At 42.0% G+C, this 25,652-nt stretch overlaps 1 protein-coding gene across 1 annotated transcript in view; it reads right to left on the bottom strand.

The window, feature by feature from the left end:
• Window positions 1–360: 360 nt before the first annotated feature.
• Window positions 361–25,652, bottom strand: part of LOC129249490 (probable chitinase 10) — a 44,958-nt gene continuing 19,666 nt past the window's right edge. Inside the window, exons 2-8 of the mRNA XM_054889340.1 lie at window positions 12,006–12,226; window positions 4,655–8,563; window positions 4,400–4,585; window positions 4,048–4,327; window positions 2,549–3,967; window positions 2,238–2,472; window positions 361–2,175 (exon numbers count right to left, since the gene is read on the bottom strand). Coding sequence (XP_054745315.1) covers window positions 741–2,175; window positions 2,238–2,472; window positions 2,549–3,967; window positions 4,048–4,327; window positions 4,400–4,585; window positions 4,655–8,563; window positions 12,006–12,044 — 7,503 coding nt within the window. The 5' untranslated portion in view covers window positions 12,045–12,226 and the 3' untranslated portion in view covers window positions 361–740. The remainder of the gene's footprint in view (window positions 2,176–2,237; window positions 2,473–2,548; window positions 3,968–4,047; window positions 4,328–4,399; window positions 4,586–4,654; window positions 8,564–12,005; window positions 12,227–25,652) is intronic.

Raw genomic sequence — 25,652 nt, 5'->3', positions numbered from 1 at the left:
CCACATTTTGAAAAATCTCACGTGAGATTGGGGGTTGGGGAATGGGGTTGAATAAAATCTCACGACATCTCACCTCACGTAATTTATGGACGCCCCCTTACGTTATTTGTCGAAAGCAGCTTCGGTTCTCTTTCCACACCAAAGAAGATGGGACTCTTGCTTAGGAGTGTTAGATATGGCGTGATTGTCCGTCCATCTATCCTCTTACGAAATCAAACCAAACAGAAATATTGATCAAGTGAAACTATAATTTGTGTATATCTTTGGAGATCTCCTTTTTTACAACTAAGGTTGGTAGGGTATTCAGAGGAAAATGCATTACTTTTATTTTCATCGTATACAAAATCGTTGGTTTTATTAATTTATTTTGAATATCTTATAAAGAGTGTTAGGCTTATAAGTACTTTCGTATATTTGCATTTCGAAATTTAGAAAAATACTAATGTATTTTAATTAAGGCGTTAAATCTATTGTGAAAATAAAAACTAAACTAATTTAATTGTATTTAAGATCTCATCTCGCCTCAAACATATTCGACTTAAATTCGAAATCTTGAAAACAGATTTCAAATAAGTCGAAGTCATGTTTCTACTTCTATTTTATATTGTAATTGTTCACATTTGTTAATCGAGAGCTTTAACATAAATTATTGGCACAAGAAAATTACTATTGTTATGAGTATATTAAGTATTTGTGGTAACCCTAAATCTGTAGACACCTGCCACCACTCCCCAATTGATTTACGTGCAATCGTGCGCTCTCTGGCCCGGTATGCCGCGTAGCTCTTGCGTGAGTGTACGCAGGAGCGGATGCTTACCACAGCCGCAACGTCCACGGAAATCATCCAAATCCAAAGCCCAAACCATACCACCACCGAGACCCAAACTTTTGACAAATTGTGCTTTACGTCGTATGTCCGAAACATCGTCATACGAAACCCACTGATTGCCATTGTACGCGTAGGGACCAATACGTCCTTGCGCATCTCGTTCCACTGACCAACCGCCACTGTTGACTTTCTCGCATATTTCGTAGTAGGCGAGAAAACCTGCTGCACGTGTGAATGCTCCCGCCTGTCCAGGTCCGGTAGACTTAGCATTGAGGCCGCGTTGCTTGACATCGGCCAGCGTAAAGGATTGTCCATAAAGTGGCATGCCCATGATGAGCTTCTCACGCGGTGTACCCTTCTGTAACCAGTAGTTAATGCTGAAGTTGCCATTGAAATATTCATTTGTATCGCCATCGACATAGTATAACGGAGCCACATGACCAGTCTGCTTGTCCCAATTACCATGGAAGTCATAAGTCATAACAGCAATCCAATCGAAGTAGCGCGCCAATTGTGGTACATCATAGCCAGCATCTATAACCATTTTGCTAGGCGAGACGGCAGCGGAAAGCAACAGGCCACGCGGTTTGAAAGCTGCGGAGAATTCGCGCACGAGTGCAGCAAATCCTGTTTTCTCTGCCGGCGAACCCTTCGAACAATCTACTTGCCAGCACACTGGATACTCCCAATCCAAGTCCAAACCTTCAAAACCATACTTTTCGACGAAATCAAGTATGCTCTGTATGAAGCGCGCACGAGCCTCGGGATCTAAAACCAAACGCGCATATTTGCTACCCAGCGAATCATTCCAACCGCCAATAGCAATGGTGACACGAATGCCCTTATTTTTGTAGGCAACTACGCGCTCATAAAAATGATTATCAATATCAGCCCAGGAGTCGTGTGTGCGGATTGTTAGCGAGTTTGTATTGAGTACAGCGAAACCATAAACGACATGCGTGCAGAGGTTTTCATCAATATCCTCGGGCACATATTTGCCCTCACCTGGACGATACCAGGCCCAGTTGGTGAAGTAGCAAACAACTTTATAATCACCACTTCCAGTAATTGGTGGCAAAGTGGGTGGCTTTGGGCGTGGGGTTGGCTTCTTATTCGGAATCATCGAGGGCTTTTTAGTTGGCTTTGTTGGTCGGGGAGATGGTGTGGTAGCTATTGGTTTGGGACGACTTGTCGTTTGCGAGGACTGTGGGCGTCGTGTAGTTGTAGCTATGGGCTTGGGGCGCTGAGGAATTGGACGCTGAGTGGTTGCCTCTTGGCGCATAGAGCATTTAGAGTTTTGCGGCCAATCACAGTAAAACTCGTTCCAATGTAGACCAGCGGGACAGCTGAAAAGTGATATGAAAAGTATTAAAGCAAAAAGTGGGTACATTTCATGGCGATGTGGTACCTCTGCTCAATCAGCTTGTCAAACTGACAAACATAGTATTTGTTGCAATCGTGCTCGTGCGGCACAAAGTTCCTTCCGTTGCACGGCTGCTTCTCCACTTCACCAAAGTCTTCTAATGCACCTGCTGGAATTTGTGGCGAACTTTCGATGAGCTGACTGGAGTAGGTGGGGCGGGGAGTTTCGCCCGGTTTCGGTTTCACAGAGTACGCCTGCGACGGACCACTATCACTAGCAACTGTAAGAAAATTGTGTAAGCAAAAGATAATTGGAAATATTGTACACAACTATCACTTGTTTGGTAAAGCACTCACTCATGGTATAGTCCCTCCGTTCTAGCACGCACTTTGGTGCTACACCTGGATAGTTTCGCAGGACACGGTTAATCGTTTTCAGCAGAGGGTAAGTCTCGCAGCCGCATGTGTTTTTAAAGTCATCCAAATCCAGCGCCCAAATCATAGCGCCACCCAATCCCATTGCTCGTACGTATTCACTCTTATGCCGGATCATCGAAACATCGTCGAAGGAGACCCACTGATCGCGTTGGAAGGCGTACGGTCCCATGCGTCCTCGTGGATCGCGTACCACACTCCAGCCGCGCTTACGAATGTACGAGCAGATCTCGTAGTAAGCTAGGAAACCGCGTGCGCGTGTTGCTTCGCCGGCTTCACCGCCTCCATACGTTGGCGCATTCAAGTCATGGTCTGATGCTTGTGCTAGCGAGAAGGACTGTCCGTACATTGGCATACCCATGATGATCTTCTGACGTTCGGCACCATTTTGTAACCAATAATTTATGGAGAAATTGGCGTTAAACGTTTCTGTGCCGGCGGGATGATCGTACATTGGCGCAACGTGACCAGTTTTTTTGTCCCATTGCCCGTGGAAGTCATATGTCATAACGGCAATCCAGTCGAAGTAGCGGGAGAGAGACGGCACATCATAACCGGCATCAATAACCTTCTTATTGGGCGACACAGCCGACGACAATAACAGTCCTTTCGGCTTGAATGCCTGTGAGAGTTCACGCACTAAAGCAGTGAATGCATCCTTTTCGTCAGATGTGCCTTTCTTGCAGTCCACTTGCCAACAAACGGGGTATTCCCAGTCCAGATCCAGACCATCAAATCCATACTTTTGAATAAATTCAGTAACGTGGCTTATAAAACGTGCTCTTGCAGCAGCGTTGCGCACCAAACGAGCATACTTGTCACCGGCTGAATCATTCCAACCACCAATCGCCACGGTCACCTTGATGCCCTTCTTTCGGAAGGCCACCACACGTTCGTAGAACTTGTTGTCCATGTCAGCCCAAGAGTCATGCGGTTGAATTGTGAGTGACTCCCGGTTGAGTACAGCAAAACCGTAGACAATGTGTGTGCACAGATCGGGATCAATGTCTTCGGGCAGGAATTTTCCACCATTTTGACGATACCAAGCCCAATTGGTGAAATAGCAGACAACCTTAAAGTTATTCGTTTCGGTCTCAATCTCCGCGGAAGTGCCGGTACTCGTACCGGTGCCAATTATGGTGCCAGTGCCTGTAGCTTCTTCTTGGCTTTGCTCTGCCGAGGAGATCACTTCTTCAACGTCACCATTCGGATCGACAACATTTTCTTCGGCAAACCCTGTCTCTATATCTTCAGGTACGACGGAAGCTTCTATGGTGTTTAACTCTTCTCCCGACTCTGTTTCTGTTGAAGGTATTACTGGTTCATTGGCAATAAGGCCAGCTGCAGTTTTTTAGTAAAATAAAACAAATTATTGAGACTCATGCACATTCCACGTTACTATCAGCTATCAGTTAACTTACGCATTTCCTCATACTCCTTCGGTGGATCCTTCAGCACATCATGAATTTGTGTAAGCAGCGGGTGTACGCCATCTCCACAACGATTGCGGAAATCATCCAAGTCCAAAGCCCACACCATACCACCGCCCAAATCCATGGCACGCACTAATTGCGACTTCTTACGTATCATAGCCGGGTCATCAAAAGACACCCATTGTGTGCCCTTGCGAGCATATGGCCCCATGCGTCCTTGCTCATCTTGTATGACTTCCCAGCCGTCATTCTTGATGCGATCACAAATCTACATTAAGAAATAAAGCGAAAATATATTAATTGATAATAACTCGGCTCTTAAGTATAGGCAGCTACGTACTTCGTAATAGGCCAGGAAACCTGCAGCACGCGTAAATTCGCCTGCTTTACCAGGGCCAGGTGCCTTGGCATTGAGGCCATTAATATTTGCATTTTCAAGCGTAAATGACTGCCCATACAGTGGCATACCCATGACAATTTTGCGCGACGGCGCACCCTTCTCAATCCAGTAGTTCAGCGAGAAATTCTGTAGGGGAGATTAATACATAAATATTAGAAGATTCCGGCTTTCGTTACAAATCCATTTATCACTTACAGCATTGAAATAATCAATTTCATCTTCCGGATGGTAGAAAAGTGGTGCGACATGGCCAGTCTTTTTATCCCATTGACCATGGAAGTCATAAGTCATCACAGCAATCCAATCAAAATATTCAGACAGCTGTGGCACATCGTAGCCGGCATCGATGATCTTCTTGCTGGGCGAGACCGCAGTTGACAGTAGTAGACCACGTGGCTTGAACTCCTCTGAAAGCTCACGCACCAAAGCAGTAAATGCTTCTTTTTCATCCGGCACACCCTTGTTGCAATCCGTCTGCCAGCACACCGGATATTCCCAATCCAAATCAAGACCTTCAAATCCGTACTTCTCTAGAAACTCGACAGCATGCTTAACAAAGCGTGCTCTGGCGGAGGGATTCCTTACAAGTCTACTATATTTGTCACCTTGCGAATCGTTCCAACCGCCCAAGGCAAGACTCACTTTCACACCCTTACTACGCAAACCACTGACACGCGTGTAGAAGTTATTGTCAATGTCCGCCCACGAGTCGTGCGTACGTAGCACCAAGTTGGAGTAGTCAAGCACGGCAAATCCATAAACAATGTGAGTACATAAGTCTATATTGATATCGTCAGGTGTGTAACGTCCCACGCCTTTGCGGTACCAAGCCCAGTTAGTGAAGTAACACACAACCTTGTAGTAGCCGTCGAGCGGGGCCAACATGGGTTTATCTGTTGGATAAGTGGGACGAGGTGCACGTGTTGTAGTCGTAGTAGTGCTGGGTGCTGGCCGCATAGTGGGTTTTGGTTTTTGGTGCGCTACCGAACTTGCTCCTGAGATCTCATTTTCACTCGGTTCCAGACTCTCGACTTCACTTGAGCCTTGAGCGCTACCGTCTTGCGTGCACTTTGCGGAGACTGGCCAATCACAGTTACTTATTGCTTCATTAAAGTGTAGACCAGGAGGACAGTCGCTGCCTTGTAGACGATTCCATAGACAGAAGAGGAACTTCGAGCAGTCTCCAGGATAAGCAACACGCTCTTCACCATCGCAGGGGTCACTGGGGTTGGAGTTGCGCAGCGCCAATGGATTGCCCGAGCGTAGTGCTTGTGACTTCACAATGCGCAAATATTGTTTGGTAGTGACGCAGTGCACGTTTTCGGGCCAATCACAAGTCTGGCGAAGGGCATCCCAGTGAAGATTGCCACCGCAAGAATTCGGTACCAACGCGCCATTTACACAAATATAGTACTGATCACATTTCTTGTGCGTGTAATATTCGCCTTCGTTACACCTGGCACTCGGACGTTGGGGTTTGTTGGGTCTTTGTGGTTTTTGTCCGCTTGGTTTACGCGATGGTTTACTGGAAGGTTTTTTCGATGGTTTGCGCGAAGTTGAAGACAAAGCTGTAGTTGCCGCAGTAGTGGTGCGTTGTGTGGTGCGGTTGGACACGCGTGTTGTACTCCTTGTTGGTGGGCGTTCGGTTGTGCCAGGTGACTTGGTGGGTCGTGTAGTGGCATAGTTCGTTGTTGCAACGGGCTTGTTTTTCACAGAACATTGCGCAGAATCAGGCCAGTCACAATTTTTGCTCTTATTATTCCAATGCAGGCCACCAGGACAAAATTGCTGTTGCAGCTCACCCGCTGTGATGCACTGATAGTAGGCATTGCAGTTGGAACGATCTGCGTAAAATTGGCCTACTTGACAGTTGGAGGCTTGCACAACTGGACGCACGACTGCTGGTGACGGTATTGTGGTGTGCTCCGGACGATTTGGTCGACGCGTGGTTGTTGAGTGAGTTGTCGGTCGTCTGGTGGTTGTTGTAGTGGTGGCTTTTGTGGTCGTGGTGGTTTTTCTGGTCGTCGTAGGAATTGGTGTAGTGGAAGTTGGTGTCCACCAGGGTGTTGTCGAAGTGGAGCTGCTTGTTGGCCACCACGTAGTTGGCGCGGTTGATGAAGGGTGATCATGTTGCTGTGTAATTGAGCTACCAATAGATCCATCGCTACTAACCGTCGTCATGACTGGTGGTACAGGCGTCACAGGTGCAGCCGGGCGCTCACAATTTCCACGAGTTGGTGGTTCGGTATTAAGTAATCCGAGTGCGCGATTAATTGCTTTCAGCAATGGGAATGCTTCGCTGCAGCAACGATTCTGGAAATCATCCAAATCAACAGTCCACGCAGCAACCCCACCAAAATCGTTATTCGCCGCATATCGCGCCTTTGCCTCTACCGAGGCAGGATCTTCATACCCGACCCACTGGTTGCGCAGCATTGCATACGGTCCCGATTTGCGCTCGGCGTCACGGCCCGTTAGCCATTTGTCTTTGCGTATGCGGTGGCAGATTTCATAGTAGGCCAGCATTCCGGGCTGTTTGGTGAATTCTCCGGGTTCGCCTGTCGTCGTGGTGTCCACACCCTCCCCAACTAAAGTAGTGCTGGCACGATTCAGCGTGAACGATTGTCCGTAAAATGGAATTCCCATAATAAGTTTTTCACGCTTAGCACCGGATTTTACCAAAAGTTGCATAGTGTAGTCAGTGTTGTATTGCGGGTAGCGATCACCTTTACGTCCATATAGAGGACTGACATGACCGGTGCGCCCTTCCCAAGCGCCATGATAATCGTACGTCATGACGGTCATGTAATCGACGATCTTCGACAGCTCCGCGAGCTCATATGCCTCAGTTATAATCTCTTTGTAGCCAGATAATGCAACGCCAAGTTGTAGCTTCTTGTCGACGCGATCAAACTCATTGCGTATTTCACGCAGCAGTTTGGTCAAATTGGGCTTGTCACTTGCCGGGCCTTTAGAGCAGTCGCTCTGCCAACATTTTGGATAATTCCAGTCCAAATGCAAACCAGAAAAGCCGTTTCGTTTTAGGAAACCCACCAAATTTGATGCGAACACTTTACGTTTTATCTCATCACTTGCAAGTCGGGAATATTTGTCGCCCGTAGAATCAGTCCAACCACCCAAGGCGATCATAACGGGTACACCCGTTTCCACAGCACGGTTATAGTACTGGTTCTCAATATCTACCCATGGATCAAACTCTTTGATAGTTAAATGATCCGGATCCAATGATGCGAAGGAGTAAATGAGAGTTGTGCATAGACTGGCATCCAGATTCTCCGGCACGAATTTACCATCCGCTTTGCGATAGAATGCCCAATTTGTAATGTGGCATAGCACTTTTGGTGAATTGTTGTAATTTTTACGCGCCGGTGGCGCAGATTTCAAATGTGCCGGCGCACCATAATATTCACCGATATCACCATTTTGACTATGTGTCAGCGCGCCATAACCGAACTGATCCCGCAGCAGCTCCACATCATCGAGTTGATCGAAGTGTTCCACTTCCATGGGCTTTAATAGCTGTTGATAGGGTGAGTCAGCGCGGTATGGTTGAGGCAAATATTTATTGTCCAATGCAGGTGAGGCAAAGGCGGCATATTTGTCCGACACAGTCCAGGGGTCAGGTGCTGGAAATGTTTCCACAGCAGTCTCCACTTCAGGTGCGATTGTGTCCAGAAATTTATCTGGCTCAGCATTAGTAGCGATGGTGCTCCGTACCAAATCTTCATTCGTTACCAACTCCGAATCTTCGTCATCATCGCTTTCATAATCCGTTGGCAAAGCTTCGACTGAGTCGCGTACGAAAGAGCGCACTCCAAAGGAGTCGCTCAATTCGCTGAGTTTACGTAAATTCACAGAAGGCACGCTTTCAACTGCACTACGCAGTGGCAAAAATATATCACCGAATGAGGGGCGCATACTAAAACGACTGAGCGACAACACCGCCTGATCCTCGGCAGGAACGCTTTCCACAGCCGAGCGCACAAAACTGCTTGGAGAATGGGGTGCAGGTTCTATGGCATGCACTTCAGGGGCATCGATGCGGATGTGTGCCAATGTGTGGCCTTTCAAGGAGCAGAGTAACTGTAGAGAATGAATAAAAATATTATTAAAATACTTATTTTGGAAAAACAAGGGAAGGTTTATGAGCTAAAAGAGCTCTATAGAATTTACGAAGCAAGACAAAATTTCAAAAGGGGAAAAACTTAAAATAACTAAAAAGAGTACCTCTTACTGTTCTGTTGAAAGCCCTTAGTGAAGCCACTTTCATTCCGTGAGGCTGTAGAAATTTACGGAAATCCATTATCGCTGAGCTTTTTGAATATTAAAAAGGGTTTATATTTTCCTAAAAGCCTTCGTACACTAATAATCTTCTGAATATTCAGACCTCGGCGTATTCAGAAGCTTCTTATAAATGGCATTATTATCAGTGAAAACTTATAAGAGTGTTAGTTTGTGGTCTTAAAAGAAATACCAGTTGGTCTGGGCTAACATTTGACGTGGCTGAGCTTGAAAAATACTTTACAGAATCTGCCTAAACTTTGCTTAAGGGCTTATACTGGTGAGTTTAGGTGAGCAGGACATAAAAGGTGCCAATAATTTAGTATGATAAAACGGCTTTGGTCTTTATGTATAACTGATTTGTTTACAATAGCCTTTGTAGCACCTCTATAGCTTTGACAATGAGGGTCAGTGCGGGTAGGTCACTTGAACTTCCTTCAAGGCAATAATAGCAGCGATGACTAAATCACTTTATGTGTCTCACCTATCTGCATTAATAAATTGAAGAGAATGAGCAGACCGATGTGCAGGCCAACACCAGGCAAGCCTAACAGCAGTCAGCATGTCACGCACCGCACAGTATCGGAGGATGCTGTATGACTTATACTCGCGGGTATGCTACCAGTTAAGCTGACTGCACTCGAATTCGCCGAAATAAAAAAACATCGAGCGGATCCAGCACAGCTGACTAACCGATGGGCTGAACGGGAGCGAAGCATCCGTACTTGGCAGGAGGAATGGAGGAACTCCACGAACGGACGATGGACATATCGATTGATTCCGAATATCACCAGATGGATAAATCGAAAGCATGGACAGATAGATTTCTACCTACCCCAAGTACTTAATGGGCATGGGTGCTTTAAGGCTTATCTGCATAGTCAAATTGAAGATGCAGAGCATGTTTTCTTTGTTTGCCCTCGTTTTGAACTAGAAAGAGAAGATTTGCGTGATAGGGTTGGGAAGCCAATAATGGTTAGTCACCTAGTCAAGCATGCTCAGAAGAACATTGGTCCGCTGTCAGTAACATGGCAAGAATAGTCATTACCAAACTGCGTCGCGCTGAACAATAGCGCATATTTTTATGTAGAAGCAATAGGTCACTCCCCCTCCCGTGAAGTAATACTTAGTAATACTTAACGGCATTAGAAATTACCAACTGCGTCACGCTGAGCAGCAGCGCAGATTTTCAGGTAGAGGCAATAGGCCGCTCTCCCTCCCGGGAATTAATACTTAATGGTAAGTAATTATCAAACCGTGACGCGCTGAACAATAGCGCGGATTTTCATCAAGAGGCAATAGGCCGCTCCCCCTCCCGTGATTATTATTATCTAACGGTCGTCCCGCGGGAGAGAAACGGAGCTGGGATAGGTTTTTAGTGGGTGAGTCGAAAGACAAGTCTCACACTTTTCGGCTTTCAATGCTCTTTGCCACCTCCATAAAAAAAACAAAAAAAAAAAAGAACACCCACGATGGAGAGAATAATAAGGTGGCGCTGATCGTGGTACCGCTACTTTGTTCTCAGCGAAGTCGACAGAATCGATGTGTGTGTGGCATCGCACTTGTGCAATTTATCCCTGTGTTATTTATATAATTTCTTCTTCTTCGTGCATTTTTGATGGTATTTTCATCTCTCTCTCTCTCTTTCTCTTGCAACTACAGCAATGTAACGTCACGCACACTTTCATGTTTCTAGCATCCTTGTCACTCACCTATAACTCTCCCCGCAGCCTTAGTATTGGGCCAGGACGAAAAGATTTTTAGATGTGTGTCCAGAATCAGACCGTTAACCGGCTCACAGCGAATTTAAAAGAATCAGCTGATTGGCTGACGTAATAGGGATCATGACAGCGGTTTGTTTACGAAAAAACTGAGATTATTTTGGTTATATACGAAAAAAATCAACTCAGCCTTCGCTCATGTTATTTCGTTGTCGTCTGAAGAACAGCTGATCGGACGAGTGTGTGAATAAGTGTGAAATAAGCGGGTAGAATTCTGTTACTGAGTCCCCAATGATATGTCAGCTGAGGCCACTCATCAATTTGGCATAGCCGTAGCCGAATGGCTTGGTGCGTGACTACCATTCGGAAATCAGAGAGAACGTAGCTTCGAATCTCGGTGAAACACCAGAATTAAGAAAAAGTTTTTTTCTAATAGCGGTCGCCCCTTGGCAGGCAATGGCAAACCTCCGAGTGTATTTCTGCCATGTTCGGAGTTGGTTTGAAACTGTATGTCCCTTCATTTGTGGAACAACATCAAGACGCACGCCGCAAATAGAAGGAGGAGCTCGGCTAAACACCCAAAAAGGGTATAGGTACCAATTATATATGTATTAAGGGGGTCTGAAAGACTTTTGGAGATAGAATTGCGGACAAAAGAGAGGCGCTCCAACTCCTTCCATCATTTTGGATCCATCTGTAAAGATATTTACGATATTACGATTGGTATGTGGATTCTAGACCTTTCTGCTATTCATTTTGCTCCATAATGGCCCATCACTCTTCTTTCCGCAACCGGAGCTAAATGGGGAACTAGCTCTAGAAACACAACCTAGTAGAACACTGCCAAAATTTTGCTAAAGACTTGGAATAAGAAAACTACAAACTTTATTTTATCACTGTCTAGGAAAGACTGCAAAATATTGGTTGGCGTACTGACGGAACACTGTCTCACCCCACATCACACAGCCAAAATGTGATTAATCCAGAGCAATGCGTTTAACGCATGCAACGAGACGAATGCTAGGGGTACTTTGGAACACTCACTGTACCAATGCCCTGCTCCGTGTAGGACTCAACAAATGTGCCAGGGTCAACACATTTTTCATCCTTGCATGATAAAATAATATCTTCGACTCCAAATGCATAGCACTGGCAACACTATGGACCCTAGAGGTCTTAGTGATATCTTTCTACAGATCAGCCAGCACTACCTAACCTAATCTTCATAATATTTGAGAATTGTGAAAGTCGACTGTGGAGAATAAATTTGCTTATTTTAGTTAGTTACATTTGACCATTATTTTTAGAGAGATTGTGACTCAGCCTCTAAGTAGGTGTGGAAAGCAAGGCGCGAAAGCCGAGTCTAGCTATCTTCTACTAATTCACTTTCAATCTTTTCTAGCAAGTTTTTACAGACATTTTTTTTTTCATTTCTGTCTCACCTGTTCCTATGTTTGCTAACTCGAGGTTTCAAGCAAAAGCGAAGCTTATTTCTGATCACAATATTAATCATCAAAACTTACCAGCAGACATGCTGCCACACCACCGCTCACAACGCCCATTTTCTGTCCTTAGCAGCAGCACTTTTCTTGTATCACTTTCGTTCTTCTCTGCACGCTAATCTTCCGAAAACGATTCACTTGCGAATACTTGAAATACTTCGATTGCGCACGCCTTCTTTCCTCTTTTTTGTTTTTGCTTATAAATGGCTACCGTTTTTATGATTAATTCTTTGCGTTTTTGTCTGTAATCGAAAGCAGAGAAAAATAAATGAAAATTAATTAGTATTAATCACCTCACAAATGTTAGTAATTTGTCTGTCAAGTCTGCACAATGAAGGCGGCAAAGACGAATCGCTTATTGCATACACAACACGTACTTAGCGTTTTATTGGTTGAGCATAAAAAATATATGTATCACAATAAATTATCTGCCACTTTGTGAATAATTTCGATTCGTAAGAAAGTCACTCTCACTGCCAAGGCATGCGAAAGGCAGTAGAAGAATAAAGTTTCCAGCTCAATCGCTGATAAACAAATGAAAGTTATAAGAAAATTTAACATAACTCGCAGACTTACGAAATAATTTCAATTCCAGCAAATAATACAATTAATAATACAACAAAAAGATGATTAGTATTAAAAGCAAACAATAAGTTGTAAGAAAACAAAATGCAAAAAGCCTCCAACACAATGTGCTCCTCTCCTGACGCACATACGTATAAGGGAAGCCGCGGCCGTGCGTGTCCTGCATGCAAATGCAAAAACCCATACGCACACGATGAGTAAAAGAAAACAAAGAATGAAAAAAAGAATAAATAACTCATTAATAATAAAAATAAAAAATGATTCTCACTGTCAGGCGCTGACAAATCGGGAAGTATATTTCGTTGTAAAATCAATTTTAGTCACACTTCAGACATATTTTCAATTGGCTCCAATACAAATACTTGTGCGTATATAATAAGGTCATTGTAAAGTCCGAATGTGTGTGTGTGTCTCCTCCACTACGTATTCGCGTATGAGTATAGTATGATTTATTATGTACACCAGCTGTTATTCCTGCTGAGTATTGATTGATTGATGGTCACAAATGAAATAATTGCGTATGTCTGTGTGTATGTAAATTGCATTTAATTTTTATTTTTATTTTAGGTATGTGTGTTTGCATTTTATGTTTTTGTTCGTACTCTGTAGTGCATACACTCATTTTACCGTTATGAAATTTTCTGTGCACACACAAAGGCACTTGTGATTATTGGAGAAGTTGAGCTACGGCTTGTTTCTTAAGTTTTTTGTTTAGTACTTGAAAAAATTTTGACAATAAAGTTTCATTTACATGCTAATTTCCAGAATGTTCCTGTTTTAAGAAAATAACCACGAAAGAATATACTTTTATGTAAATAAAATATTTTCGAGGGGCCAGGAATTTTCCGACAATTGCGCAAACTAAAATTTGCCGGAATAAATAAATGAAATATGTATGTTTACATTTTAATATAAGTAAGAAATTCGATTGCGCTCAGCTTTCAATTCTTTGTAGCCAGCTTTGCACCAGTTTTTTACACATATCGGCAGGGACGTTCGGAATTTCACCTTTGATATTGTTGCTGAGCTTCTTGACCAAGTGGTTTAACTGCTTGAATTAATTTGATCTTACAAGGATTTTTACACAAAATTCGCCAGAAAGTGAACAGAGAACTTCTCAATTCTTGTTAAATGGCCTGTGAATGGAAGTAGGCACTACTAAAGTTGCGATTACCCACGATTTTCTAATTTGGAGAAAATACGAAAACCGTCAAGTAAAAAAAGTATGAAAAATCAACAGAATTTTTCACCAACTTCAAACTTGTACCAAAGTCACAGGTCTATGGATCTACAACGCAGTGGTTTTGCCAATTTTAACGTATGGATGCCTGGTTTGGTGGGAAGCTCTTCTATATTTCTATAGCTATAATATCACTAAACTGGGGAGGGTGCAAAGGACTGCATGCATTGGGATCATATGTAAAACTTGTCCCAGTGCTGCCCTGAATATCCTTTTGCACTAACTTCCCATCGACTTTTCCGTCATTTCCATCGCAGTTCAAAGTGCAATTAGGTTAAAGGAGATTGGCTTCTGGAGACAATCCCTCAAGGGACATGGTAGCATTTTCGGGCAGTTAACACCGTATTTATCCGAACTTCAAACAGATCTCTCTATCCGCAAACTAGAGTTTAAGGATCGTGCTAGAGCAATCTTTCTGCACCGAAGCGTGCACCTCTGTCTTCACTGACGGTTCCAAGATGGAAACGGCAGTCGGAGCGGAGGTTTTCTCTAAATCAGAAAATTTATCTATCGCCTTTAAACTGCCGAATACTGCTAGTGTTTTTCAGGCAGAAGTCTTTGCGATCCTCCAGACATGCAAACTGCATAGAGAACGTGGGAGGGAGATATTAACATTTTTTCCGATAGTCAAACCGAGTTTAAGACTCTGACGACACCATAGTGTATATCCAAACCAGACAACTCCTGTACGGAGGAGATCAAATCTTTTGGGTGTGCAGGTAAGATTTCTCTGATCTGGGTTCCAGGCCATAGGAACATAGAGGGAAATGAAATCGGTGATGAGCTTGCCAGGAAGGAGACTGAATTGGCCTCAGGTACCTCCTACCCGATCATTGGCTTTCCCTGGGGAACTGCCTAACTTATTTCTCAGGAAAGCGCGGAAAGAAAGGAGCTCCATTTCTTCATGTGCTAATTCGGAAACTTTGTAGCCCCAGTACAATAACCGGAGGACTCAGAAAGTTCTGGGGACTCCACGCCATTAAATTTCCAATCTCGTAGCTGTGTTTACCGGTCATTGGAGGATCGACACGCACACGAAAAAGGAGACTGTTGAGCACCTTCTCTGTAAATGTCCGGGCTTGACAGCTAGACGATTACGGTCACTGAGTGCTCCCTTTTTCGACCGCCTGGGGCAGTTCACCAACCTAAGTCCCATTGATCTTCTCCATTACGTGAACAGGCTGGCTGTAGATATTTGCGTGTTGGAGGTCTCATAATGGTATCAAAATGGCGCTTTAGTGCTACTTGAGGAGTGCCAGGTGCACTTCAACCATTTGACCTACCTACCTAACAAACTTTCACTTTATTGTACTCAAATTCACCAAGCTATAAAATTGCATACCAAAACTCTTTCTAGAAATCATAATTAAAAACCATGGAATTGGGGTGTAAAATTTGTAGAATTTTTCAAATTTTTATATAAAATTATAAAATTGAATTTAAATGATTTTTGTATATTTTTATACAAAAACAAAGAATATTAAAAAAAAAGAAGAAAAATAGTCAGAACTAATCAAAGTCTTCATAAGTTATCCTGTTGCCGCGAAGTTTATCTCATTTAGGTATTATTTAAAAATATGAAACGAGCATGAAAAGAAATCTTTGCGGTGGAATATAAAATATTAGAAAAAATTCCAGTGTCTGTTGGGTCCACACGTGGCTACTACTAGCTGTGGTGACGCTGGTTTTTCACATAGACCTTTCCATTTAAAAATCCCAAAGAAGGAAAATCAATTGTAGCAAATCTCATGATCTGGTAGGCAAATTCGTATCGATCCCGCGTAAAAAAATACCGATAGTCTTGAACCGTCCTGGCCGTTGAGTTACATAAGATTGACATATGGTTTAGCCGTATCGATAATACAAGGGTTGCTTTGTCTATATTTTTGACCTCTGCAACGCTACGTGGGATGACCAGTAATTATGTGCCATATCGCGAGATAGAAACATTCTTGGGCATTGGTTGCTTGTTACACATTCAATATTGCATCGAATTTGAGCCACGAAAATTTTAAGAAACAACAACAAAATATTTAAAAATTATACAATACTTAAGAGGTTAGGGGCAGCCAAAGGCCCAAAAAAATGATGGTTTTCAATAATTGCTAGTCAGTTGCTTTATTTAAAAAAAAATAAAAACATGTCTCGAATTGATTTTAGCAAAATTTCAAAAAAAAAAAAAAATTATAATTGTAAAAATTATCGCTGTTTGTGTGGAGCCCGTTTCTCCAGAAGTCTACTGCGGTGATCATCACAAGTCCTTCGAGATTCCTCTAAAATCAATCGGACAAGAGAAATTAGTTTTATTAATAGATAATCGCAGCTTTTTTTTTCAAAATTAATAATATGACGGTCTCAGGAAATATTTTTCTGATTTTCGAAAAAAAACCGAGAATTAATTGTTTAAAAAAATCGAAATTTGTGAAAAAAAAATCCTTCGATCATACACGAGTTTTTTATGTTTTACAAAAGCAGTATAAATTTTATTGAAATCTACCAAGCGGTTTTTAAGTTACAGTGATCACCAGTTCAAAAAACATAGTTTGGAGAAAAACGCATTTAAAGTTAAGCTACTTGCTCTCGAACGCCGCTCTGGAGCGTCCGAGCGCCCTTTGTTAATTGTTGAATAATTCGAAAAGTATTTGCCGGATTTACTTCAAATTTTAACATAATATTTTTAAAATATTATATTTTAAGAAAATTAAAAAAAATCCAATATTTTGAAAATTCTGACTACCCCTAACCCCTTAATATTTCGGCCAACGAAGCATCATCCACGACCAAAAATAATAGAGAACTGTAGGGGAGCTAAGAATGGTGCCTTCAATTTCAAAGGCGACACTATGATTGAACCAATAGAGCTACCCTTGGGTTTGCGAACTAGCCATATTTCTCAGTTCAAACAACTGAATGTGATCCCATTTCCCATCTGCCTTAACATACGACAGTTCGCTTCAATTTATTTATTTAAAATAAAGCCGGAACCTACTGGGTTCCAGGACAAAAGGCAATTGAAGACACCAAAAAATGGATATACTAGCCAAAGCAGGCGCAAATCTTCCTCTAACTAGCACAGCCGGTATACAGCCACCTCTCTGCAAACAACGACTGGATATAGATGCAGCAACGATTCAAGAAGCGAGCTCGAGGTGGGAAAGAAGCAGCTCATGCAGGATAGCGACATTAATGCTACGCAGGCACAGTGTCAGGTCTCAAACTATATTTCATCTCTTACCAGGAAAAAGTGTAAACTCGTACTGGGGATACTGCCCGGACACTGTCTCACTCCATCGTACGTGGCCAAACTGAAGCAAGTGCAGAACGATACATGAACAATAAGTAAGGAAGTCAACGCGAGAGGAACTCTGGAGCAATTACTCGGCCACGGCCCTGCACTTAGCAAAACTCGAATAAACTGCTTAAGTTCTGCATCATTTTCAACCTTAGAAAGCGTGGCAGCTCAAAAAATTAGCAGCCTACTTAAATTATCAAAACTGTGAATTAAAGACAAAATATAAAGCTCTTAAACTCTCCATACGAACACTTGGTACCACTCTGGTTCAATTTTTGGTCTATGTGCGATCTACTGGATCAGCCAAGTCCATCCTAACCTAACCTAACAAACGAGAAGGAAGACAGAATAGTACAATAGACGACATGAAGTTTGACTGCTGACTTCTGCAAATCCTCCTTTTTTTAAGTAGAGTTGCGGAGTTACCTGAATACCGCATTTCATTCTTTGAATTTGGGAAGTCTTCGTAAGAAACTATCCGTCGGTTTCATAGGATTTAATTAGACATTCCTAAAATTTTTACTCTATCATGGAGCCGTCTTATCTGAATGGTTTTACTTGTGGCTAGCGTTTGGCTAGTCTCTGAAGCCCACGGAAAAGACGAAATATTGTATTTTTATAGAAAAAGTATTTCTATCTAAATTTTCTGTAAACCTCAAGCTCCTCATAAAAACCCATCTACAGTTCAGAAGCCTTTTGTGGACAAACATCAATACGCACACAACAAGTAGGAGGAGGAGCTCGGCCAAGCACCCACTAAAGAGTATACGCGCCAATATATTTATATATACCCTATGAACAAAAAGCACCGGGAATGTTTAATTTAAGCCAACCACGCACGTGGGAACCGGTCCATTTTTTTTTTTATGTTGGTAGGACTGTAAGACACACATCTGTCACTTTTTAGCGCCATCGGATCGGCGTTGCAAACGGCCGGAAATGTGGGCAAACCATTTTTGGATTTTGGATGATGATAAGGCGCTATCGCACCGAGCCCAAATTGTGCTGGATTATTTGACCAAACACCATGTAAATACCATCGTGCAAGCACCGTATTCACCTGAAATGGCCCAGTGCGGTTTCTTTTTGTTTCAAAAATTGAAATTACCACTCCGTGGAAGGAGATTTCAGTCCATAGAGGAGATTAAAGAGATTGGACCGAAGGAGCTGAAGGCCATCCCTACGTCGGCCTACAGAGGTGCATGGAGGACTGGGTTAAACGTTGGCCCATGTGTGTTGCTTCAGAGGAGTCATATTTTGAAGGAGATAAAATAAATTTGCCTGAAGTTTAACTCTATTAGACTGAAGGAGTTTGGCCTTTGGAGACAACTCCCTGTAGGGCATAGCAGCATCTTGAAGCAGATCTCCCCTTCCTTCTCTGATATTCGCACCGACCTCTCCATCCGCAAACTGTGCTTTGAGGGTTGTGCTAGGGCTATCTTTCCGAGCAGGCAAGATTGGAAAGAGGGGAGAGTTGTTGCGGATATAGATGCCTCTGTTTTCACTGACGGATCCAAAATGGATTCTGGAGTGGGAGCGGGGGTCTACTCCAAATCAGCCAGCATTTCGGTCTCCTATAAACTGCCGGAGACAAGCAGCGTCTTTCAAGCAGAAGTCTTCGCGATCCTGCAGGCATGCAAAATGCTTCGGGATCGCTGTTGGGAGGGAGACATTAAAATTTTTTCCGATAGCCAAGCTGCAATCAAGGCACTGTCGTCGCCGTATTGCAGCTCTCTTCTCGAGAACTCCTGCATGGAGGAACTTAAACGCCTCGAACGTGCAAGAAACATTTCCCTCATCTGGATTCCTGGGCACAGGAATATAGAGGGAAATGAAATTGCCGATGAGCTTGCCAGGAAGGGGGCGGCAGAACCGAATCCAGCTGCCCTCTTCTCAGACATCGGTATCCCCTTGGCCGTCGTTAAAGGGAAACTACACAACTTCTTCCTAAGAAAAGCGCAAGACAGATGGAGGTCTGTCTCATCGTGTGCCATTTCAAAAGCACTATGGCCTCAATACGATATAAACAGAACGCTTAAGGTGATGGGAACCCCCCGCCATTCAATTTCCAAACTCATTGCGGTGATCACTGGCAACTGGGTGATCGGCACTCACGCGGAGAAGCTTGGAATTCCGTACAACCCCCATTGCAGAAGCTGTGGGGATCCTACAGAGAAAGAGACTGTGGAACACTTTCTCTGCAGATGTCCGGCTTTGGCGGCTAGGCGCTTGAGATTCCTCAAGGTCCCCTTTGGGGATGACTTGATGAAATTCTCCAGCCTAGATCCCTTTTCTCTCCTCCGCTACATCAACAGCACTGGATGGCTGTAGACGGTCTTATTTCCTCCCTTAATCCTTTCACAGGTAGTGGTCCACTTTATGGTATCAAAACGGCACGTAAGTGCTACTTGTAGTGTACCTGGGGTACTCTTGCCATCATACCTACCTACCTACCTACCTTAACTCTGTTTTGTTTTATTTAAACATTCCCTGTACTTTCTGATCATAGGGTATAAACTTACCAGTGCACTCCTGCCATGAAAAGGCTTGTCAAAAAATTATTTGTCACTTGCAGCGGACATAAAACTACAAGTCTCTACAACAACATAACGCACACTACAAATTTCAAGTGAACAAAAAATATCAACAAAAAGGATGTAGTCACTTTCCGGTTCCAAAGCATCGTAAATTGCGGCTATACCCTTGAGAACCATTGCAAATCAGAATTTGGTTAAAATCAACAACCCTTACAACTCTTTCTTTTGCAACAACACTTCACTCTCAGTTCAATTTTTTTCACTTCAACCGTTTCATGTGCCCGTAAATCGCATTGTAACCCGATCATTACACCCACGCGTGTGAACGTGATTGGAAAAGATTTGCCATTTAACCACCTTCCGGCTCGGCCACACAACAATAACATTAAATTGTAACAAATGAATAAAATGTTAAATGCAAACGTGCGAAGTTTCCTTAAAAACAAATTGTAACGTTCCAATTAAACCATGGCGACAATGGCAACGATGCTACTAAATTGAAAAAAATGACTGATTGAGTGCTTACTGGTAATTAGAGAAAAACAAAAGAAAACAGACACGCGCTCGTCCGTCGCTATCACAGTCACAACTGAATGTAGAATCCCACTAATTTCTGGGTGGAAGTGATTGTACGCCGTGGGGCTGGTGACTGAGAGCTCATTGGTATGCATTGCAGCTTCGCTATTATTTAAAAGTCTGTTGGCGGTTTTTGATGGCAATAGTGACTGGCGGCTTGACCGCAGACATCAGTTGTTGTACGTACATATGTATGTGTGTGTTGTATGTGTGTGTGATGCACACGCTTAAATTCCGAGAAGTTTATTTTATTTGTATTTGTGGGTGATTTAAATACTTTCGTTGTATTTGTGTAAGTAAGTAACGCTGCATTCGATTGATTTTTTGATCATTTTTTGGAAATATAAAGAAAAAAAGGTAAATACTTTTTGAATTTTTGTCTTTGCATACAACGAGCGCGTTTGTAGAGAAAATCACACACTTTCTTTTCTTAAAAATAGTAAATTTATTTCTGGCCGTCTGTATATGTGCATAGATTGCTTCTAAAGTTAGTTTAGATAAAAACATTTTGACTATTTGTGGGTGTTTTTAATAATGTTTAATGTTAATATTAGGCGTCTTCGATTCGCCTAGCGTTAGCACGTAACGAATAGATGAAGGAACTGGTATAAATATTGTAAATGTAGGTTGGTAGCACTGGAACAGAGCTGCCGAGAAAATAATGAATTTCTGTTTTACGTTTTATGCCCGATTGGCAGATGGTTTTTTTATGAAAAGTTTTTTCATGGCAAAAATATACTTGGAGGTTTGCCATTGCCTACCGAGTGGCAACATGTTCTGCGTTGAAAAGGGTATACGGCACATTTTATACAAGCTTAACGAAATCTGCTGTGGTAAGAAATTCCTAGTACAGGGTGACAAAAAATAAGTGCATGCAAGATTTTTTAATGAAAAAAATGTATCGTTGATAGTAGCTCAAAACAAATTGTGAAATTTTAATAGACAATGTTTCAGTAACATCATGAAGCAATAATTAAAGGTGATGTAAGTAGCCTAATTTTCACCCTGTGTTAGCCATCTTGAAGCTACTTAATAAATCCGTGTTGTCCTCTTGGAAAAGCTACTTTTTATTTCAGAGCAAATTCTAAAGAAAAAGTACTCAAAAGCGTAGAAATTAAAATTTTTGCTGAAAAAGTTAGCAGGCAATACTGTTTTGCCTATTCCATTTTGCTTAGACTTTCGCATCTTTCAATTCTATTGAAAGTTCTGTGAAAATTACATTACAATTGTGCTTTTCATTGCGATAAATAGCTACCATATAGCCACATTTAGGTAAGTCTTTTGTTGCAGATTATCAATCTGATTTTTTGTTAATAGCTGCTTAAAATTTATATACACAGGTATGATTAGAGCTCGTTGCTGCGATCCTACAGTTGTGCTTTTCATTGAGTAAGTATCATATTACGATAAAATTGAATTAATTTTCAAATTAATAACGTTTTTAATTATTTGGGTCGATGGTGGTCGTGCTTCTGAAATAGTCGGATAGACAAGCAGTTATCAAGGTCACCTCGGATATATGGGAAAACTTCAAAATAAAGTGCGAGGACATATACAGACTGAACGAGCTGGCGAGTACAACCACTACAATATTCCAATTATGTGGGTGCCATGAAAGAACGGAAAAAATAAAGAAATATTTAGAAGAAGTACTTTGGTGAAGAAATTCATTCATTTGAAAATCTTCGGCAGTCTAAAATGTTCATTGACGTCCCACATAGACCAAACTTCAAATTTCTTTTTACTATTGACGAACTGTTTTAACAGTTGCTCTCTAGATCCTAAAAGCTGAAGTGGAACTTAAGCTAGGGGGCATTTGGGGCTATTGTTGATATAATCACACGATCCATTCCTTTGAACAATTATGCTTCGGTAAGACAATCTTCATGAAGGTGGCCCTATCGAGTTCAGCCCTAAGAACATTACTCGCTGTATTAATGCTTCAGAGACTTTAGGGATCATGGGAAAATATGTACTGTTTGGAACATTGCTGTGATACAATAAAAAAATATTCGCTATGATAAATGTAGCATTCACATGCAACGAGTGTATCCTAGCATTGGAGTGCCAGGTGGTACTCCCTAATAGATATATTTCAGACCAACAGTGTATCATTAAGTATAAAAGGGTATTTTATCCCTTAGCAGCACTCACAATATATGTACCTATACTAGCAAATAAAAGTGGTTTTTCCTCGTTCCTCAAGTTGTTTTATTTATTACTTCAGTGTAATGGTCAAAATACATATATATATGACACAAATCCATGGGAATAGTTAAGTTAAAAATATAAATAATTAAGTACCACTTATAAAATAACATAAAATTATTCTATGGCTTACAACGACCTTTTTTAATTTTTTACTACATTTTCAGAAAGGGGATAAACTTATGCCCTTTTTTCCCTTGCTTCCAAATTGCATCAATGGATTAAGTAGCATCCGAAAGCAGTTGTCAAACTTTACTTAACCTTGTATAATTGAATCATGGAGTAACATTACATTCACGAATACACAAGTTCGAACGTTTCAAAAAATTTTGGGACTCCAAAGTTTTGTGGCGTTTTTCACAGGCCCTTGCTTCCAAAATCGACCATACGCTGTAATCTAGTAGATTCAAATCCGGTGAGTAGGGTGGCCATTCTTGGGAAGTAATGAAAGGGGGGAAATTGGCTTTGCACCACTCTTGTGTTGTTTTTGCTCTGTGGGCGGCTTTTGACGATGGTCAATAATGTAGTCCAATTTCTGTCGTTTTGATGATTGTGAGCTTGTTCAACGGTAAACAGCTTCTCATCCGTAAAGACGATTTTTTCCCAGCCCGTACCTGCGGCCCGACGTTGGAGCGCGCGACATCTTTCGAGTCTTATTTTCTTGTTTTCATCCGTAAGCAACTGGCATTTTTGAAGCTTATAAGGCTTAAATCCAAGTTCTTTTTTTGCTATAAGGCGAACTGATTCACGATTGATGCCTGTCCCACGAGCAATTTTCCTCATCGAGACCATAGAATTTCGTTGAACTCTTTTTTGATGATTTTTCGGTTGTTGGAAGTGTTAATAGTTCGTTTTCTTCCTCTTCCAGGACGGTTGCCTGCATTACCAAAATTTTACATTCATCTAATTGCACAGAGAAGTTTGTATATTGTATTTTTTGTCACAACAGTAAAGGGATGTCCGCAAGGAGGAGTTCTCTCTCCACTGCTATGGTCCCTACTAGTTGATGACTTGGTGCAGCACCTAAACAACAAGGGATTCATAACCATTGGTTATGCAGATGATATATCTGTTATAATAAAAGGCAACCATGAAAGGACACTAACGGACTTAATGCAAAATGCCTTGAATGCAACATGGGAATGGTGTAAAAAGGAGGGGCTGTCGATCAACCCTAACAAAACCACAATAATCCCCTTCACAAGAAAAAGAAAGATAAAGTTTCCTGCATTGAAACTAAATGAAACAGTGATAGAACTAAAGGAAGAGGTCAAATATCTAGGTTTAACCTTAGATAAAAAACTCACTTGGGAATCACATATAAATAACATAACAAAAAAAGCCACGAAATCCTTGTGGACAACCAAACAATTACTAGGGAGATCCTGGGGCCTCAGCCCTAGTATGGCCCTCTGGATATACACCCAAATGGTTAGACCAATCATACTGTATGGGGCACTAGTATGGTGGGGCAAATCTATCCAACAAACAGCGATAACCAAACTGGGAAAAGTACAAAGGCTTGCTTGCCTATGCATCACAGGGGCTATGAAAACTACCCCAACAGCTGGCATGGAAGCACTCCTTAATCTCCCACCACTTCATATAGCAATCCAAGAGGAAGCAGCTACGCAAGCACTCATGCTACACATGAAAGTAAATTTCAAATTGGGCAACCTCACCGGTCACCTAAATATCCTAAACAAAATCAAAAACACCATAAGCATGGCTCAAGTTTCAGACCACATTGACCCAACCCTCTGTTTCACAAAAGGATACTCAGTTACCTTTCCAGAGAGGATAGAGTGGAAAACAAACCCGAAATGGATGAATGATGATTCACAAAAATGGTACACTGATGGATCAAAAACACCTTACGGTGTAGGAGCAGGTGTAGTGGGACCCAGAATCCACAAATCATACACTCTCACCAGGGACACCACTATATTCCAAGCGGAACTATACGCAATAATGGAAGCAGTAAACATCATGCAACGCAGGAACCACAAGAGAGTAAGGATTAAAATACTCTCGGACAGCCAATCAGTCCTAAAAGCTCTAGATAGCTATACATACAACTCTAAAACCCTCTTAGAATGCCACAAGGCACTCAATAATCTGGCATCCAAAAATAATGTTTCATTAATTTGGGTACCGGGACATGAGGGATACGACGGCAACGAAAAGGCAGACGCTCAAGCCAAAAAAGGGGCAGATGAAAACTTCATCGGACCTAGCCCTATGTTCGGATTCAACAAAAACAACCTAAAACAAAAAATAAAATACTGGGCCAAAACTCTATTAAATCAGCATTGGAACAATGTAGAGGGTCTTAGACACTCCAAAAAGTTCCTAAGTTTCAACGCTAAAAGAGCCAACATGGCCCTCACGTTAAACAAAAAGAGCATTCGCACTCTCACAGGCGCCCTCACGGGTCACTTCACCTGCAACAAACACTTACATAAATTAGGCATAACTAACACCAGCACCTGCAGATTCTGCTGCGAAGATGAGGAGTCTATGGAACATCTCATTATCGAATGTCCGGGGTTGACGCATAGAAGGAAAAGGTTTTTAAACAAGTTCATGCTTACAGATGAAGACCTTCAATCACTCCCTCAGAAGGAGCTGGTACAATTCATAAGCATACTTCACAGTCAATAGACAGCATAGGGTGCACAATAGATCAACATGGTCGCAGTGCTAAAGGGCTACTCCTTAACCCTTTACAACCATTAACCATTAACCATATTGTATTTTTTGTCACCCTGTAAAATTATCAAACCGGAAAGTCTAGAGGAATGGAGTCTCAACCCTTGAATGTTGGTGCATAAATGAATCAAAAATGGAAAAGAAAACGAAAACGAAAGAAAGAAAAAAACAGTTTTCTACTGTACTTAATTTTAAATTAAAATTTCATTTTCTCAGGCTGAATGATATGCTATTAGAGTCACACCATTTCACCTTGTGATTCCAACCTTGAAAAAAGGAACAGTAGACCGATACTCTAGCTACCCTAAGGTCCACCGAATGCAAATTAGGTTTAATTTCTAAAAACTTTATTTGGTTTTCCGCTTGACAAATGAGAGGAAATCGACTGCATAAAGTTGTGAGGAAACTTGATAATCTCAATGAAAAGCACAAAGTGGGGATTGTTACAAAGTTTTTATTCATTTCTGTATAGACAACATCACACCGCGCATTGTTTTTCAATTAATTGGCTACAGGAG

The sequence above is a fragment of the Anastrepha obliqua genome, chromosome 5 (assembly GCF_027943255.1).
Source record: "Anastrepha obliqua isolate idAnaObli1 chromosome 5, idAnaObli1_1.0, whole genome shotgun sequence".
Classification (NCBI taxonomy): domain Eukaryota; kingdom Metazoa; phylum Arthropoda; class Insecta; order Diptera; family Tephritidae; genus Anastrepha; species Anastrepha obliqua.
This window is presented reverse-complemented; position numbering and strand designations above follow the sequence as displayed.